Genomic DNA, 16,374 nt, shown 5'->3' on the forward strand with positions numbered 1-16,374 from the left:
CACCCCAAAACCCAGCGGAGGTCGCTCCGAAAGAACTGGAATTACCAAGAAATTAAACGGTAGTTTTAAAAAGAAAAAAAGATTGACAAATGGCTTTCCAGAGACCCGCTGGAGCTTCGCAGGGAGCGGGGGAGGAGACACCTGCGTTACGGAATGTGCACTGAGCGCCCCCTAGCGGGTGGAGACGGGGCCTGACCTGGCGGAGAAGAGCGCGGGGCGGGGCGGGGGTCCAGGGCCCCCGGGCAGGAATGGATGCTGCAGGACTCCCGCCAAACTCCAGATCAGAAGCCCCCAGAGAAACAGAAAGTAGGCAAGGGAAAAAGGAAAAAAAAGGGTGGGGACAACCAGAAGGGGGCTGCTGCCGGGCCCACGACGCCCCGCCCCCACGGCCACAGCCCACCTCCCTAGCCAGTGCCAGCAGTCTTGGCCTCAGCCTGGCGGGGCATGGTGCGGGGGGGGGGGGGGGGGGGGAGCGCTGGGCGCTTCAGTGGGTCAGAAGTCCCAGGGCCACCAAGCAAGCGTGTGACTTGCGGGGCTGGAGGACACTCCCCCCGCCCCCAGGGTCTCCTTCGTCCTGCTGCCATCGGTGAGACGCCGCTGCAGTCCAGGGCCCAGGCGCCCAGGCGCCCAGGCGGGCAGCACGCGGGATGTCCAGGTGCTGGTGCTCTGGCTCGTGTTCCGCCCCCCGCAGCTCTCCCAAGGGCGCCGCGCTGGGGCTCAGGGGAGGGAGAGAGGGGGCCCGAGGCCAGCCCCCCTCCGCGGCCCCAGCTGGCCGGGTGGGGACCGGGAACGGACAGGGGGACCCACGGGCCAGGGCTGCCACAGGAAGTGTGCGGGGCAGGTCCAAAGCGTGCACGTGCTGACAAGGGCGGCCCCAGGCGGCCGACCTCCTCCCCACCCCACCCCCGGCCCCCTCCGGGGGTCCCGGCCGAGGCCCGGCGCCCCCACCCCCCCACAACCCACCCAGCCCTCCCCAGTCACCGCCGGTTCCGGCAAAAACAGCAGAAGCTTCTTAAACTCTAGATGCAGGTTACACGGAAGGCCTTACGGGTTAACTCAGGGGGTCACTAACTAGTCTCCATGCAGGCGGGGAGCGGGGCGCGGCCCACCCGGCTGGGTTCGCGCGGACCCCTCCCTCCCCGCCTGCCGCCCCCTCCTCGCCGCCTCCCAGGCCGGATTCGGCCGGCCCTGTGGGTTTCTCCCGCCCTCTTGGTTGGCCCCAGCAGACTGCCTGAGACGACCCCGGGTTTTAGAGGTCGGGGGGACCCTCCCTCTAGCCCGCCATCAAGCCCCACCCCCCTCCCGTTTTGTAGGCTGAGCGTGGAGGCCCCTCCCCCTGCCCCACCCACAGTGGCCAGGCAGGTGACCCGACAGGGAAGGCCGCGTCTGGATTTGGGTCCCGCTCACTCCTCCCCAACCCCCCTCCGACCAAGGGCTCAGCGACTCCGGACGCAGCGCGCTCCCCCGCAATCCCTCTGACGACGATGACGCAGACAGAAACCTGCGGGCAGAGGCCGAGGGTCAGGGCCCGGGTCCCCCCCCGCACCGGGCCCCCGCCGGCCAGGGCTGCCCGCTCACCTGGCGAAGTCCCCCCCGTCCGCCTAGACGCCGTAGAAGGCCGCCAGCCTCTCCTTGAGCAGCGGCGGGAACTGCTCCGAGAACTGCTGCCAGTTCTCCTCGCCGACTTGGTCTTTGAAGCCATGGAGAATCTGCGGGGAGCAGGGAGGGGGTGAGGGGCGGGCCCCCCCTCCACCCCGCCCGGCCCTGCCGGGCCCCCCCGGGGCCTCCTCACCTTATAAAACATGTCCCGGAGGTCATCCTTCGGGCTCACCCAGGAGGCTACAGCGTCGCAGAAGAAAATAAAGTCCTAGAACGCGAGGGGGCCCAGGTGAGGGGCCGCCCGGGCCCCGCCCCGCCGCCCGCGCAGTCCCGGCTGCCCCGACCTGCACCACGCCGCCGGGGTTCACGCCGATCATCACACAGATGCCACGGAAGGCCGAGTCCTTCTCTTCGTTGTCCCGGATGTTCCTCAGGGAGGTGCACCTGCGGGAAGGTGGCCAGGTGAGCCAGGGGAAGGGGGCGGGGCTTGCTGGGAGGCCTCGCCCACCCCGCGGCAGGCCCCGCCCAGGCAGGCACACACCAGGGCCGGATGAACTGCTGCAGCATAGGCGCCACCTCCTGCGGGCACACGTAGCCCAGGCGGCCGATGGTGATGGCTGGAATGGCAGAGGGGCTCGTCAGGCGACCTGCAACCCCGAGTGGCCCCGGGACGGTACGTGGCGGGGCCTCTAGTACGAGGCCCCGAGCCCCGCCCCATGGGCCCCAAGGGAGTGGCTCCTGCGGCCAGCCCGACCCCCGAGCTCTCCCGGCCCCATGAGGGGCTCTTCCCGGGGGGCGCCCCGCCCCGCGCACCTGTATTCTCCAGCAGCGTCTTGGGCGTGTTGGGCCGGTTGATGATCTCCACCAGGTTGTTGAGGACCATCTGCACATAGGGCTGCATCTCGGCGCCTGGGGGCCCCACCTGTCACAGCCCACTCCTCCCCTCCCAGCTCACCAACCCCAGCGGACTATGCCCCTCCCCCCAAAACACCACTGCCCAGCTTCCCCCACCCCCTGGAAAAGCAGCCAAAACCAACCAACCAATCCCGGTGGGCATGAGCTGGTCCAATCAGAACAGCCCTCTGGCCCTGCCTCTTTGGAGAAGCCAATCACTGTCTCTCAGCGCCTTTATTGGCTCCGCCCCCAAAGAAAACACTCATAGAGGGGTCCTCGGGGCTAGCTGCCAGTCAGAACCAGTTCCCACCCCGCCCCCAAGCCAGGAAGAACCAATGGGGAGAAGCCCTTACCCATCTGCATGCAGATCTCGCCAATGGCCCACGTGGCATTGTTGCAGACGGAGATGAACTCGGGGTTCAGGTTGGTGCCCAGGATGGGCATGAACTCAGCTGATGGGGAGAGAAACGGGGGGCGCTGAGCAAGACGGCCGCCAGGGGGCGCTCCCGGAGCTGGCCAGGCAGGCCTCCGTCAGACAGTACGAATACAACCCGGGCAGGTCACGGTCATCCCAGGGCATTTCTGCATCACGTGAGGGCGAGGCTGGTGCTGGGGCTGGGGCCGGGGCCGGGGTTGGGGTTGGGGGCGGAGGCCACGGTGGGTACTGTACCGATACAGGGCTTGACGTGGATGAAGCAGGCTTTGGTGAGGTCTCCCAGGAGGGCAAAGGAGCTCTGTCGGACCTCGGGCATGGAGTCCTGAGGGGTTGGACTGGGGTCAGTGTGACAGGCAGCTGCGGGGGCACAGTGCCCGCCCCACGTCCTGACCCCGCCCAGCACGCAGGCTCCTGGCTCAGACTTTGCCAAGGGCCCTGATCCTGTAGGACAGACAAGTTGGCTCCCAGTAGGCACAGGTTCAGCATAGCCCAAAACCATTCGGATAGGTTTGCGATGCAAGTTAAGATACCCAGCTCCTTGCTAATGCACACCCTGGGAAGCAGCAGTGAGTGCACAGGGACGTGGGTTCCTGCGGCCCATGGGGCAGACCTGGGCACGCAGCCCAGGCCGTCGTGGGCCTCTGGGGAGTGACCCAACGAAGGAGAGACGTGTCTGTCTCCCTGTGTATCTGTGTGTCTGCTCCTCAAGTCAATCTAGAAAACACTGCAGCCGTCCCAAACATACCACAGACTCTGCCATTTCATGACTCCAGAAACAACACGGTCTGACAGCGGCTGACCATGTTCTACGTCCTCCAGAGGCGGCTTCAGGTATACACGCCCCATGCAAATCCCACGCCCTTGTAGAGAACACACTGGAGCACGCACGGATTTTGGTACTAGGGCGAGGGGAGGGGTCCTCAAACCAATCCCCTGGGGTCCACAAGAGCGCATTACTACGCATTTCCAACATGATCTGCTTTGGGAATGAGACTCTATTCCCCTTCTTTGTGGGCCATCACTTTCTTACATGCGCGGAAGCTTTCAGAAGCGGTCCCTTCTGTCCCATGTACGTGGGGACCGCTGCAGCGGCTGGGACTCGGTCCTGTCCCCGGGCACCCCACCCACCTGCATACACTGGAAGAGCAGGGTCATGATGTTGCTGCGGGCCACCAGCTGCTCCACATGGCCGCCCAGGCCCTCAGCCAGGCCGCTGAGCAGGTCCAGCGCCACGATCATGAAGTCCTTGTCGGGGGCCTCGTACTGCTCCGGGTGCTGGGTGTACATCTGGACACAGAGGGGGCAAGGCGGGGGTCAGGGCACCTCACCGACCGTAACGGGGTGGGGAGTGGGGGGCAGGGGCGCTCACCATAGCCTGGGCCAGGGTCTTCTGCACCAGGGTGACACAGCGCTGGTACACGGGCTCGCAGTAGGGCAGGAAGCCATTCTGCAGGGCGGTGGCCACCGAGGACAGGCACTGGCAGGGAGGAGGTTGGTTGACTGGGGCCGCGGTGGGCGGGGGGGGCCGCGGGGAGGCCTGGGGCCCCGCTCACCTCCAGCAGCGGGAAGAGGTCCTTGTCTTCGTCCTTGAGCTCATTCCACTTCTGGATCAGAGGCGGCATCAGCTTCTGGATGTACTCCTGCCGGGGAGGGGGAGGGGGGACAGGATGTTGGGGCTCCCTGGCTAGCAGGGGCAGCTGGTGACTCAGAGCCAGCTGCTACCTGACATATGAGGTCTGGGGTCCCTGCTGTGGCTAAGGACCACCCCCAACACAGCACTTACCTAAACACTGTCTCATAAACGTCTCCCCCACCGCTAGACAGGGGACAGGGCAAGGGCGGAGCCGGGTGCCTGTCTGCTTGCCGAGGTCACACGGCCCTATCCCTGGCCTGGGCCGGCAATGGCGGGGTCACCCCCATGGCGTCTCACCGGCTGGTTGAGGTGGTGGCCCACAGAGTCAGCCAGGGTGCCGATGGCATCGTAGAGGATGAGCAGGTTCTTGTGCTGGTATTTGCCGAAGGCGAAGACGAGGGTGTCCAGGATGTAGCTGAGGTAGGGCACCAGCTCTGTGCAGGCCTCCTCCTCCAGGGTGGCGAAGGCACTGGTGGAGGACAGGGCAGGGCGAGGGCCTTCAGTGGGGCCTGGCAGGTGGCACTGGGCCAGGGGGGCCACCAGGAGACGCGCTCTCGGGATCAGCCAGTACGAATACAGGAACCATCAGGGCCATGTCAGCGGTCACAGATATCATCATATCCCGGAGAGCAGCTGGGGGGAGGGAAGGGCTTCCGGGTCAGGGGTCAGGAGTCAAGGATCACCTGCACGCTGCCTCCTGCACTCTTTTATTGCCGTCCAGGATACGCTGCAGCAGCTCGGTCATCAGAGGTTTGAGGTGCATGTCGGGAGGCTGGCTGACCACCCAGTGTGCGTAGCGGCTCAGCGTCCAGCAGGCGATGGAGCGGACCAGGGCCTTCTTGTCCGACAGGCACTGGATGAGGTGTGGGATCAGCTCGGGCAGGTAGGGCACCATGCCCTGCATGCAGCCTGCGGCCGGCGGGAGACAGGGGACGGGCAGCTCAGCTGGGGCGTCCGAGGCCAGACTGCGCCCCGGCCCAGCCCAGCTGGCCTCGTGCATGGGGAAGGATGTGCCCCACATGACACAGGTGGCGACGCATGGATGTGGGCGAGGCCGGGCTGGAGTCTCACTCTCTTGGCCTTGGCCTGGCCCAGGTCTGGTCCTAACAGGCATTTGGGAGTGAACCGGGAGGATGGAAGATCTCGCTCTCTCCCACTCTCTCGCTCTCTGCCTTTCAAATAAATAAACCGAAGTCTGCAGGCTGCACAGTGAGGAAGCAGCAGCCCAGAGGGATGGGAAGCTGCTCTCAACTCAAGCTCTGCTGAGACAGTTGGTGGATTTCTGTTTCTCCTCATCTCCTCCTTTTAAAAATTAATGGCGGGGCTGGCACTGTGGCGCAGTAGGCTAAGCCTCTGCCACATACCAGATGGGCACAGGTTCTAATCTTGGCCACTCCACTTCCGTGCCTGCTTCCCGGGAGGCAGTGGATGGCGGCCCACGTGCTCAGGCCCCTGCCACCCATGTGGGAGACCCAGATGGAGTTCCAGGCTCCTGGCTCCAGCCCAGCCCAGCCCTGGCTGTTGCAGTCCTCTGGGTAGCCTTACGTCCCGTATCACAAGACTTACTACTCCTCTGCTTCTGATGCAGCGCCCTGCTCCTGCCAACCCTGGGAGGCAGCAGCAAGGTCTCAAGTGCTCAGGTGGCAGACCCGGATGGAGTTCCAGGCTCCTTGGCATTGACCAGGCCCAGCCCTAGTTGTTGGAGGCATTTGGGGAGTGAACCAATGGATAGAAGACCTCTTTGTCTCTGTGCCTTTCAAATGAAGTGAACATAAATAAACCCTCCAGACTGAGGGTCTCTGGGGCCGTGTCTGCAACTTCAGGGCAGGTTAGAGACAGGCGATTCCAGGGGCCACCTGTTACCAGCTGTCCTATTGGTCAAGTTGAGCGTCTCATCAGCACTACAGGATTCTGGAACCAGGGCCAGGTGCCGGCCCACAAGGGGTTAAGCTGCCGAGCACTTGCATCTGAGGAGCTCTGTGAGCCAGGGGCACCCTGGGTGGCGGCAAGGGAAGTGACATCACCTTCTCTGTATCTACACAGGTGGGAACTGCAGGGATGGGGAGGTCCGGAAGCGGACTCACCCTGTGGCTGCTGTCGGTCTGCTTAAAGCATCATGGGATGGCCTGCCCGTGAGGATGACGGGCAGGGCTGGCATTTGGAGGCTCAGGGGCTCCTTTTCAGGCCCGGAAGCCAACGCAGGGGGGCAGGCAGCTGCAGGACTCACCCTCGGCGATGGCGCCCAGCACCAGGATGCCCGACTCCTTGACCACCCACTCCGGGTGGAAGAGGAGGCCTTTGAGAAGGGGCAGGAGGTGGGGCAGCAGCTCCTCCCGGAAGACGTTGGCTAGAACGTCCAGCGCCGCCGCGGAGCACTTCCCTGGGTGGGCATGGGGAGCAACAGGCTCAGGCCGCCACGCATGTGGCTGGCTCCCCCAGCCCCACCCCAGACCCAGTGACTTCCGGAGGCGGGGCCCAGAGCTCAGCCCCACCCCCAGGCCAAGCACTCAAGAGTCCAATCACGAGCTCTGCAATGTTCTGACATTTCCAGAGGTGGGGCCCAGAGCCCAACCCGCCCCTGACCACGCCTCTCCGCCAAGCACTCACTCAGATTCCAGTCAGACAGAGCGTCATCGTCGTCGTCATCATCATCTGCGTCCTCGGAGCTGTCAGGCCGCTCGGCCTCGTGGGGCAGTGTTACAGTGCGCGACTTGTGGAAGCGCGGCTTGATGTCCTGCTCGCTGTCCGGCACCGCCTCGTCTTCCTCCACATCCCCCTGGGCGCCAGGCAGGGGGACGGTGCACGGCTGAGCACCTGCTGCCCACCGCACCCCAGTCCACCTGCCACACAGGCCCCGCCCCCCCACGCTGCACCTGCCCCGCCCCCTGACCTTGAGCAGGATGATGTCGATTTCCGAGTACTTCATCCCGTTGACCAGGATGGGGATCAACCTGTAGGGGGTAGGGGGTGGAGGCAGATGCCAGGGCCCTCCCCCAGCCCCCGGATCACCCCACGGGCCAGGGGCGGGGCGGGATCCGCGCCTGGGGGCAGGCAGGGGCACACGGACGGTGCCAGGCCCACAAGCGCTGCTGACCCTCATCCAGAGGGAAGGGTCCCAGCAGGACGGCTGCTCCCGACCCGGGCCTGGCCACCCTCAGACCCCGGAAGCCACCTGAAAACCCTTGGAACTGTACCCGGCCCTGGCACAGGCTGAGGCAGGAGCTGACGTGGGGCTGGGCGGCGGGGCCGACACAACAGATATTCTCAGAGAACTTTCCCAACCTGCTCTGCCGGAGCTGTCGGCCGGGCCCCTACCCCTTCCTACCTCTGATCAAGGAGATACCACTCAGGAGACAACTGCTCATGTGGGGGCTCCGGGGCTGGAGGCAGGCACGGGCCATTCAGATGCCCTGAGCACCTGGATCCAGCCACACCTGAAGCCTCTCACACATTTCTCAGCTCGTCCTGCCGAGCAGCCACCAAGTACTCTTTATGAACTCACTCGAGCTGCCCTAGTCATGGCAGCGAGAGTAAATACCCAAAGACCTAAAGGGACCCAGGATTCCAAGCGGACTGCAGCCCAAGAGGCGGGGCGGGGCGGTACTCACTGGACCAGGTGGGAGGCCAGGACTTCCTTGCAGATGGGCTGCTCGGCCAGAGTCAGCCAGAACTCACAGGCCTCGAGGGCCACGTTCTCGTCGTGGTCCTGGGTCCTCTGCAGCATGTACTGGGGCACAGGGGAGCGGCTGAGGCCCGGGCCGCCCCGCCCACCACCATGCCCCACCCTGCCCCTGCCCTGCCCCGAGCCCGCCCACCTGCCCGCGCCTGCATGCGCTCACCTGGATGATGCTGTGCATGTGGGGGATGAGCCGGTCGATGCGCACCTCCAGCAGCATCACCAGCGCACGGCACACATTCTTCCGCACCTCTGGGTCGTCGTCCACGGCCAGGGCGAACAGGTGCTGCTCGGGCAAGATCAGGGTCAGCGGCCTCGGCCTCCCCCTGCCCAGCCCGCCCCCAGGCCGGCCGGCCCGCCTACCTCTATGAACGTGTCGATGTTGTCCATCAGCGCCTGGGCCCGGTCCATGATGAACTGGTTGACACAGGCTATGGCGTGGGACCTGGGGAGGAGCAGGCACGCAGGTCACCCCTGACCTGGCCTGCCTCCCGGCCCCCCACGGCCCCGGGTCGCGGCTCCCACCGGATCTTGGGGCTGCAGTGCTTGAAGAACTGCAGGAACTTGGGGATCATGATGTTGAGGGGCCTGTTCAGGGCATCGCTGTCCAGAAGCTCTGAGGAGTCCTCGCAGATCTTCTGCAGGGCCCCGAAGGCTCCCTGGGCAGACAGGAGCAGAGAGAGGGAGGGAGAGGGAGAGGTGGGCGTGGTGCACCCCAGCCCCAGCCTGCTCCCACCGTGGCTCCCGCTCCCGCTCCCGCTCCCGCTCCCGCTCGGGCGGCCTACCTCGCAGGTGTTATAATCCTCTGAGTTGAGCAGGTTGCAGAGCTGGGGTAGCAGCTCCGGCCACATCTGCAGCTCGCCCTTGGAAGCGATGGTGGTGATGAGAATGCCTAGGGGGACGGTGGGACAAGGAGGCTCATGCCTGAGGCTGGGCCAGGCTGCCCCTCACCACGGGGCGCCTGCTCACTGCTGTCTTTGCGCACGTGCGCGCACACACACCCCTTTGGAGGCGGGCACAGTAGCACCCAGTGACTCAGCAAACAGCCTTTGAGCCTTACTGTGACACGGCCTGGCCCCAGCCGGCCCCTCCTGCCCTTAGAGGGAGGCACCAGGCTCCAGCTCCGGCCACAGAAGTGGGAGGCCCCATGCCTAGGACTGAGGGAGAAACATAGCAGCAAAGATGGCAACAGCTGGGGGTGGGGAGCAGCAGTTTCCCAGCCCAGACAGGCCACGAGCAGGTGACATCTGTGGGAAGTGAAGAAGGTGAAGGAGGAGACATCCGAGCATCTGGGGGACCAGCAACTAGGCAGGGGGATCTGCCAGTGCTTATCCAGGCCCAGGGGTAGGGCGGCCTGGTGTGCTCCCACATGGGCAAGGGGCCGGTGGGGAATGCAGTGGCGGTGTGTGTGTGAGAGGAGGTAGGAGCAGGCAGGTGACGGGGGAAGCGACACAGGGTGTCATGGCTGTATACAATCTGTCCTATCCCAAACGCCCCAGGAATCTGAAACGTGAGAGCTGTGCCACCCAGCATGTGGTGCCACTAGGTGGCAGTGTTGCCCAGAGGGGGAGGTGGCCAGAGCCAATGCTCAGATAACCTTGACCCTGCCTCAAAAACAGGTGCCTCAAAAACCCTGTGGCCAGCTCTGCAACCACCCCCCTGCCCACCCCCGGACCCCGCCAAGGTCTAGGTCCAGCCCTATCATCCAACTCTCTGCACCTCAGAACTCCTAACCCCAATGAGGTTTAAAAAACAAACCAAAACACCACACTCCAGGTGACGGGGCACCTGCCACCACTATGGGAGACCAGGACTGAATTCCAAGCTCCCGGCTTCTGCCCCCACCCCACCCCGGCCACTGTGGCCATCTGCAGGGTGAAACAGCAGATGGGAGCACTCTCCGTTTGCTTCTCAAAAACAAAACAAATTATTTTTGAAAGGCAGAGTTAGAGAGAGACATAAAGAGGGATCTTCCATCTACTGATTCACTGCCCAAATGGTCGCCAACAGCCAGTGCAGGGAGCGGCCAAGGCCAGGAGCCTGGCACTCCATTCGAGCTTATCTTATGCGTGGCCAGGGCCATCGCCTGCTGCTTTCCCAGGTGCATTCGCAGGGAGCTGGACTGGAAGCAGAGCAGCCAAAGCTTGAACCGGCACTCTGATACGGGCTTAGCCCCGCCGGCCCTCAGATACTGTCAACCCAGGGATGCTTGTATCCAGGCACTTGGTACTTGTAGAAGTGGGATCCGACCAGCCTCGGAACTCAGGAAGTCTAGATTCTTCCACCAGCCTCAGACTGGGCACTGCTGGGGCTAGGAGACACTCCAACTGAGTCAGCAGGCCACACAGCCAGCCCCAGGGTCTGGCTCCAATTTAAGACTATTTTTGTCTTACTGCATTTATTTTAAGGTTATGTTCCCTCGAGAGCAAGTAAGCCTGTCTTTCCATTTAAAACGGTTCTATGTAATCTCCTTATTTATTTATTTATTTATTTTTTAAGATTTATTTATTTATTTGAAAGGCAGAGCTACAGAGAGAGGTCCTATATCTGCTGGTTCACTCCCCAGATGGCCGCAACAGGTAGAACGGGGCCGATCCAAGGCCAGGAGCCAGGAGCTTCTTCTGGGTCTCCCACTTGGGTGCAGGGGCCCAAGGACTTGGGCCATCTTCCACTGCTTTCCCAGGCCATAGCAGAGAGCTGGATGGGAAGTGGAGCAGCCGGGACTAGAACCGGTGCCCATATGGGATGCCAGCCCTGCAGGCATAGGCTTTAACCGCTAAGCCACAGCACTGGCCTCCTAGTCTCCTTTCAAAAGCAGCCTTTTAGAGGTGGGCACTGTGGCACAGTGGGTTGGGCTGCCACTTGTGCTACCCGTATCCCATATTGGAGCACTGGTTCAAGTCCAGGCGCCTCTGCTTCCCAGTCAGCTTCCTGCTAATGCACCTGGGAAGGCAGCAAGACGGCCAAGGGCTTCAGCCGCTGCCACCCACCAGGGAGACCCGGATGGAGCTCTAAGGCGCCTGATTTCAGCTTCGCCTAGCCCTGGCTGTTGTGGGCATTGGGGTAGTGAACCAGCACTGAAAGATCTGTCTCTGCCTCTTCTTCTCTGTTGATCTGCCTTTTGGGTAAATGAAAATAAATAATCATTAAAAAAAAAAGTCATCTTTTCAAATTGATGAAGATTTAGGCCAACGCTGTGGCATGGGGGGTAAAGCTGCCGCCTGCAGTGCCGACATCCCATATGGGCACAGGTTCGAGTCCCAGCTGCTCTACTTCCAACCCAGCTCCCTGCTAAGGGCCTGGGAAAGCAGCAGAGGATGGCCCAAGCCCTGCACTCACGTGGGATACCCAGAAGAAGCTCCTGGCTCCTGGCTTTGGCCTGGCCCAGCCCTAGCTGTTGTGGCCATTTGTGGAGCGACCCATTGGATGAAATCTCTCTCTCTAACTCTGCCTTCCAAATAAGTAAAATAAATCTTTATAAAAAAAACCCATGGAGATTTCACATGTAAAATTGCTAACAAATAGGGCTGATATTCAGCAGGAGTGAAAAATTGTAAGATAAAATGGCTTCAGTGGGGCTGACGCTGTGGCATAATGGACTAAGCCTCCATCTGCGGCACTAGCATCCCTTATGGATAGTGGTTCGAGTCCCGCCCGCTCCTTTTCCCTGGCACTAGGAGTGAGGCGCCGGGGGGCCTCAGGGGCCGCCCGCCCCCGCCCCCACCCAGCCGCCCCTCTCACCGATGGTGGCCCGGATGAGCGAGGAGGCGTCGCCAATGTTGTTCAGGCACTCCTGCTTGATGAAGTCGGCCACAGGCGGCGGGAAGCTCTGGTAGTGTGCTTTCACATTGTTCTTCAGGATGAGGCCGCTGAGGGAGCGCGTGGGCTCATCTGGGGGGGGGGGGGAGTCCACTGTCATCAGGCACCCCCACCCCGGGCCTGGTGCAGGAAGGTGGTGGGGACCGCAAGGGACGCACAGGGGACATTACCTTCGGACTTGAGTCGGGTCAGGACGAAGATCAGGTAGTTGTTGAAGTCGGGAAACTGGTTGAGTTGTTTGAGTTTCTGGCGGGCGGTTAAGGGGCTTGGGAGACAGGGGTCTTCCCCCCCCACACCCCCACCCCATCCGGCCGTGGAGCACACTCCCGCCATAGCCATCCCTAAGGCCCAGACAGCGCAGCAAGGGGACCCCAGCAGCTGCAGAGCAGCAGGTGAAGCCACTGCCGCCCCACTGAGGACCCGGCTCCCTGCTACTGCGCCTGGGAAAAGCAGCAGAAGATGGCCCCAGGGACTTGGGTCCCGCCGCCACCCACATGGGACACCCGATGGAGCTCCAGGCTCCTGGCTTTGGCCTGGCACAGCCTTGGCTGTTGCAGCCATTTGAGCAGACGGAAGATCCCTCTCTCCCTCTGCGTGCTTTTCAAATAAATAAATTTTAAAAACTCCAGCAAGGAGGAGGCTGCAATGCCTTTGCTTCCCTGGTGCCCCTGGGAAAGGTGAGGACCCCGCATGACTGATGGGAGTAGGGGCTTCCCTGCCCTCCTTGCCTGCTTTCCAGTGAGGCCTGGGTTTTCATCCAGAGAGAGAACAGAACCCAGACGTGCAAGCACAACTTGCGGCTGTTTGCAATGTCTATCATTTTTTTTTTTTTTCATTTATTAAACAACCACAGAAAGAACTTTGGACTAGGGGCAAAAGAAAAGCCAAGTACCACCTCGGCCTGGGGCTCACTCTCTCTCACTCAGACCTACCTACCCCTCCCGCCTCTCCACCTGGGCTGGAATTCCCACCCTGGCTTCACTGCCTACTAGCAGCTGCTGCTGCGGCAAAGCCTCAGCGTCCTCATCTGCACAATGGGTACAGTAACGGCGCCTACGTTCACTGACAGTTAACGGAGTAAGTTCAAGTGCTCCCTGAAAGTTAGCTGTAGCTCCACTGACCCGGCTAAGGAACCCTTGCAACTCAGGGAATGGGACCCAAGCCTTCTCTGACCCTCCTGCCCCTGTCCTGGGAAATGCTCTGATGCCCCAAAGTCTGGGGTCAGGGAGTCCGCCCCCCACCACCACCCCGCATGCAAGGGCCGTGGCCATCTGTGCGGCTGCCCCAGCCCCAGAAGGCAGGAAGGATACATCTTGCACAACACGCTGCGTGGCCGTGTTGGGCGACTGCGAGTCTTTGAGCAGCTGCAGGACCTGCTGCAGGCCCTGCTCATCTGGTTGCCAGTCCATGGCTCAAGGCGAGCTGCGGGGGTAGGGGCCGGGGTCAACGCTGGGCTTCTGGGTCTCGCTGAGAGACCCGGGTTGAGACTCCGAGGTGGCGGCGGCCGCATGACCATGGCAGCATCCTCGGCGGACAGGCGGAGGCCGCCGATCCACACCCGCCCAAGTGCGGGGTCCCAGCCAGCTGCACCATCCCTGGCCGCGCAGCCGCGGGCTCCGGAGCGCGGGTGGGGGGATGTGGACGCGGGCCACCAGCGGCGGCGGCGGCAGCGGGGCCCAGTGTGGAGCCCTCGTCCCAAGTCAGCCCATGCCGCCGCCACCCCCGGCTGCGGGCACTAAGGTTTGCACCTCCCTCTCTGGGCGAGGGCCCAGCCGCCTCCAAGTCCAGGAGCCCCGCCCCAGGCCGCGAGAGCGCCCCGGCCCCCGTGGTCTCCCCACAACGAGAGCGCGGGCCCGGAGAGGTCCCCTTCTCGCGAAATCAAGGCCCCAAAGCTCGGCCAGATCCCAGCTGCCCTGCTTGGCCCCCAAGGCGCCCAATGGCCCTGATCCCCCGCCCGCCTCCACTCCTTATCCGACCCCAGGCGCCCGCCGCCTTTCCAGGCCTGGCCAGGTAACCCCGGAGCAGCCCCCTTGCGAGAGAGCCAGTTCAACCCGCGAGCGGAGCCCCCCGGACGCGTCCCTGTCGCCTTCCCCAATCAGGTCCGGCAAAATCCTCCCCAGCGACCCCGCTCCGCCCCGGTCGGCTGTGTAACTCCCGCCGATGGATCCCAATCAAGTTCGGCCAAGCCCCTCTGCGTCCTGCAGCAGCTTCCCCCCACCCCACTCCCGGATCAGGCCTGGCCGAACCGCCCCCCCCCCCCGCCCGAGCAGCCCCCTCAACGGATCCCAGCGTCGCCCGGCCGTCGGACCCAGCAAAGCCCCTCTAGGACCCAGCCGGCCGCCCCCTTCCCCGCCCAGGGCCCGGCGAGCTTCCTCCCCCACCCCGCAACTTTCAACGCGGCCTCCCCCCGGGAGACCCAGCCGAGCCCCTACACACACCCGATCCTCGCGACGTCCCCCAATCAGGCCCTCAGCAGTTCCCAGGCAGATCCCCCTCCTGCCCGACCCCAGCCCGCCCCACTGGCCCGTTTCTCGCGGCACCGCGACCTGGCCCGGCCCCGAGGCCCCACCCCCCCCACCCCCGGAGCTCGGCCCGGTGCCCCCCCACCCCCCGCCCAGCCCGTTCTCCCTTCCTCGCGGATCGGGCCCAACCGGGTTCTCGGCCTCTCCCGGTCAGGCGCGGCCCCGATGCTCGGGCCGCGCACGGCGCAGGCCCGGAGTCCGGCGTGAGGAGACTCGGGCGTGGGCCGAGCGGGTCCGGCTTGGAGGGAGGCCCACTTACCCCGGCCCCGGGCAGCGGCGGCGGCGGCGCCTTGCGATGCGGCTTCTCCAGAGACTCGCGCGGAAGGAGGGAGCCAAAGAGGGGAATTAAAAAAAAAAAAAAGAAAGAAAGAAAAAAAAAAAACGCGGCCGTCAATGAACCGGCGCGGCTTCCGTACTCCGTTCAAACTGGGGCAATGCAGCCAATGGGAGGAAGCCGCCGGCGCACGTGACCTGGCGCGGGGAGACTTGGCCCGCTCAGGAGCGAGTCACGTGACAGAACGGGTGCGGCCTCTCTAGCCGTTCGGTCCTCCCAACGTCTCGGTTCCTCGCCGTCTCAACGCCAAGCCGGCTCGGTGCTTTTTGCAAGAGCCAGAAGTTCGGTGGCGCACAGGGAGGTTGGCTGTGCGACAGACCCGGGAACCCCTCGGCCACAGCCAGCTGCGCCTTTGTCACTCCCGTCCTCTTTAAGAATAGAACCGTGCCTCCCACCCCGTTAGCCAGACACTTGGGAAGAGAGGAGCACAGAAAAGGCTTTCTGGACTTAGCACCCTAGACAAAGGGAAGACAGCTGGACCGAAGCCACGGCCACATGTAGTTATTCTGACAGTTTATCAGCGAGGAGCACGAGGACCTGAAATTTTAAATGAAATAATACGAAACTCGAGCAGGGAGGAGGTGACGGTCCTTGCCCAGGAGACTCGGGGCAGGACAAGGAAGGTCATGAAGAAAGAAATCGTGACCCCTGCGCCATCTGACAGTGTGGGGAGGAGCTGGGGACCCTGAGCCCCCCGCCCCGCTTCCCCTCCCAGCCCTGCCGACGCCAGGCGGGAGACCTCCTGCACTCGGAGCCTTGGTTTCTCCACTTACCCAATGGGTATCGGCACAGTCTGTTCTCTTGGAGATAGTTCAAGTGAGGCACCACCTGGCCAGTCAGAACTGGTCTTTAAAAACGTGGCTTTTTACTCCGCAAAGGCTGGGGACCACCCTGCCACTGTATGCGGCCCCTCCCTAAAGCAATAGTTGCTGACTGCACCGAAGTCCTCATCCTAAAGAGAGCTCCGGCCCCGCCCGGGGGCACGCGCCGACGCCCGGGGTCGGGCTTTGCCCCAGCCTTGAAGGAGAGGTACAGGTGTCAGCCCACTTCCCGTGAGCACACTGCTTATGGGGCTGTCCCAGGCCAGGGAAAGGCCGGCCGGTGCCCGACTCCCAGCGTGCGGGAACACTCCGCCAAACCAAAAAAGAGCAGCGGGCAGGACTCCTGACCGCAGCCACCTCAGACCGCACGGGAACCCGGTTTGGAGACGCACGTGCGCGAAGCGGCAATCTGCGCGTGCGCAGAGCCCTCTTTCCCGCCGCGTGGAAGCCGGAACTACAAATCCCGACGTGCAACGCAGCTCCGTCGCCGCGCTGAGGCTCTGGTTTGGACTCGAAAGGATTGGGGGTGGGGGCGGGGAAGGGCGAGGGGCGTCTGGAGTTCCCACCCCTGCCCCCGCCCAGACCTGGGGGATTGGGAGGGGTAGGGACTAGGTTTCGGAGTCTGCAGAGGACGAGGCGG

General features: G+C 63.4%; 1 protein-coding gene and 2 non-coding genes across 6 annotated transcripts; all 3 read right to left on the bottom strand.

Annotated features, from left to right (window-relative positions):
* Positions 1-1,310: 1,310 nt before the first annotated feature.
* On the bottom strand, positions 1,311-16,046 carry TNPO2 (transportin 2). 4 transcript variants are annotated; one of them, XM_062179512.1, is made up of 25 exons: positions 14,839-16,046; positions 13,368-13,479; positions 12,228-12,303; positions 11,980-12,129; positions 9,024-9,130; positions 8,764-8,897; positions 8,602-8,683; positions 8,402-8,524; positions 8,171-8,289; positions 7,453-7,513; positions 7,170-7,338; positions 6,790-6,942; positions 5,246-5,471; positions 4,860-5,031; positions 4,483-4,569; positions 4,299-4,406; positions 4,058-4,216; positions 3,164-3,251; positions 2,847-2,945; positions 2,413-2,508; positions 2,141-2,246; positions 1,944-2,043; positions 1,793-1,867; positions 1,579-1,709; positions 1,311-1,501 (listed from the first exon to the last, which is right to left on the bottom strand). In XM_062179512.1, exons 2-24 carry the CDS (start codon positions 13,464-13,466, stop codon positions 1,602-1,604), a joined length of 2,697 nt encoding a protein of 898 aa, XP_062035496.1. In that variant the 5' UTR covers positions 13,467-13,479; positions 14,839-16,046; the 3' UTR covers positions 1,311-1,501; positions 1,579-1,601. The 4 variants fall into 4 exon arrangements, with proteins under 4 accessions (XP_062035496.1, XP_062035497.1, XP_062035499.1 ...); XM_062179513.1 differs by lacking the exon at positions 14,839-16,046 and adding an exon at positions 14,496-14,515; XM_062179514.1 differs by having other exon boundaries at positions 1,313-1,501; positions 2,141-2,216; positions 14,839-16,045.
* On the bottom strand, positions 3,018-3,092 carry LOC133750133 (small nucleolar RNA ZL2). The gene has a single exon (XR_009864653.1). It is a non-coding gene; the product is annotated as a small nucleolar RNA ZL2 (small nucleolar RNA).
* Positions 5,118-5,187, bottom strand: LOC133750126 (small nucleolar RNA SNORD41). Its single transcript, XR_009864647.1, has one exon. It is a non-coding gene; the product is annotated as a small nucleolar RNA SNORD41 (small nucleolar RNA).
* Positions 16,047-16,374: the final 328 nt, after the last annotated feature.

Source organism: Lepus europaeus, chromosome 20 (assembly GCF_033115175.1).
Source record: "Lepus europaeus isolate LE1 chromosome 20, mLepTim1.pri, whole genome shotgun sequence".
NCBI lineage: Eukaryota > Metazoa > Chordata > Mammalia > Lagomorpha > Leporidae > Lepus > Lepus europaeus.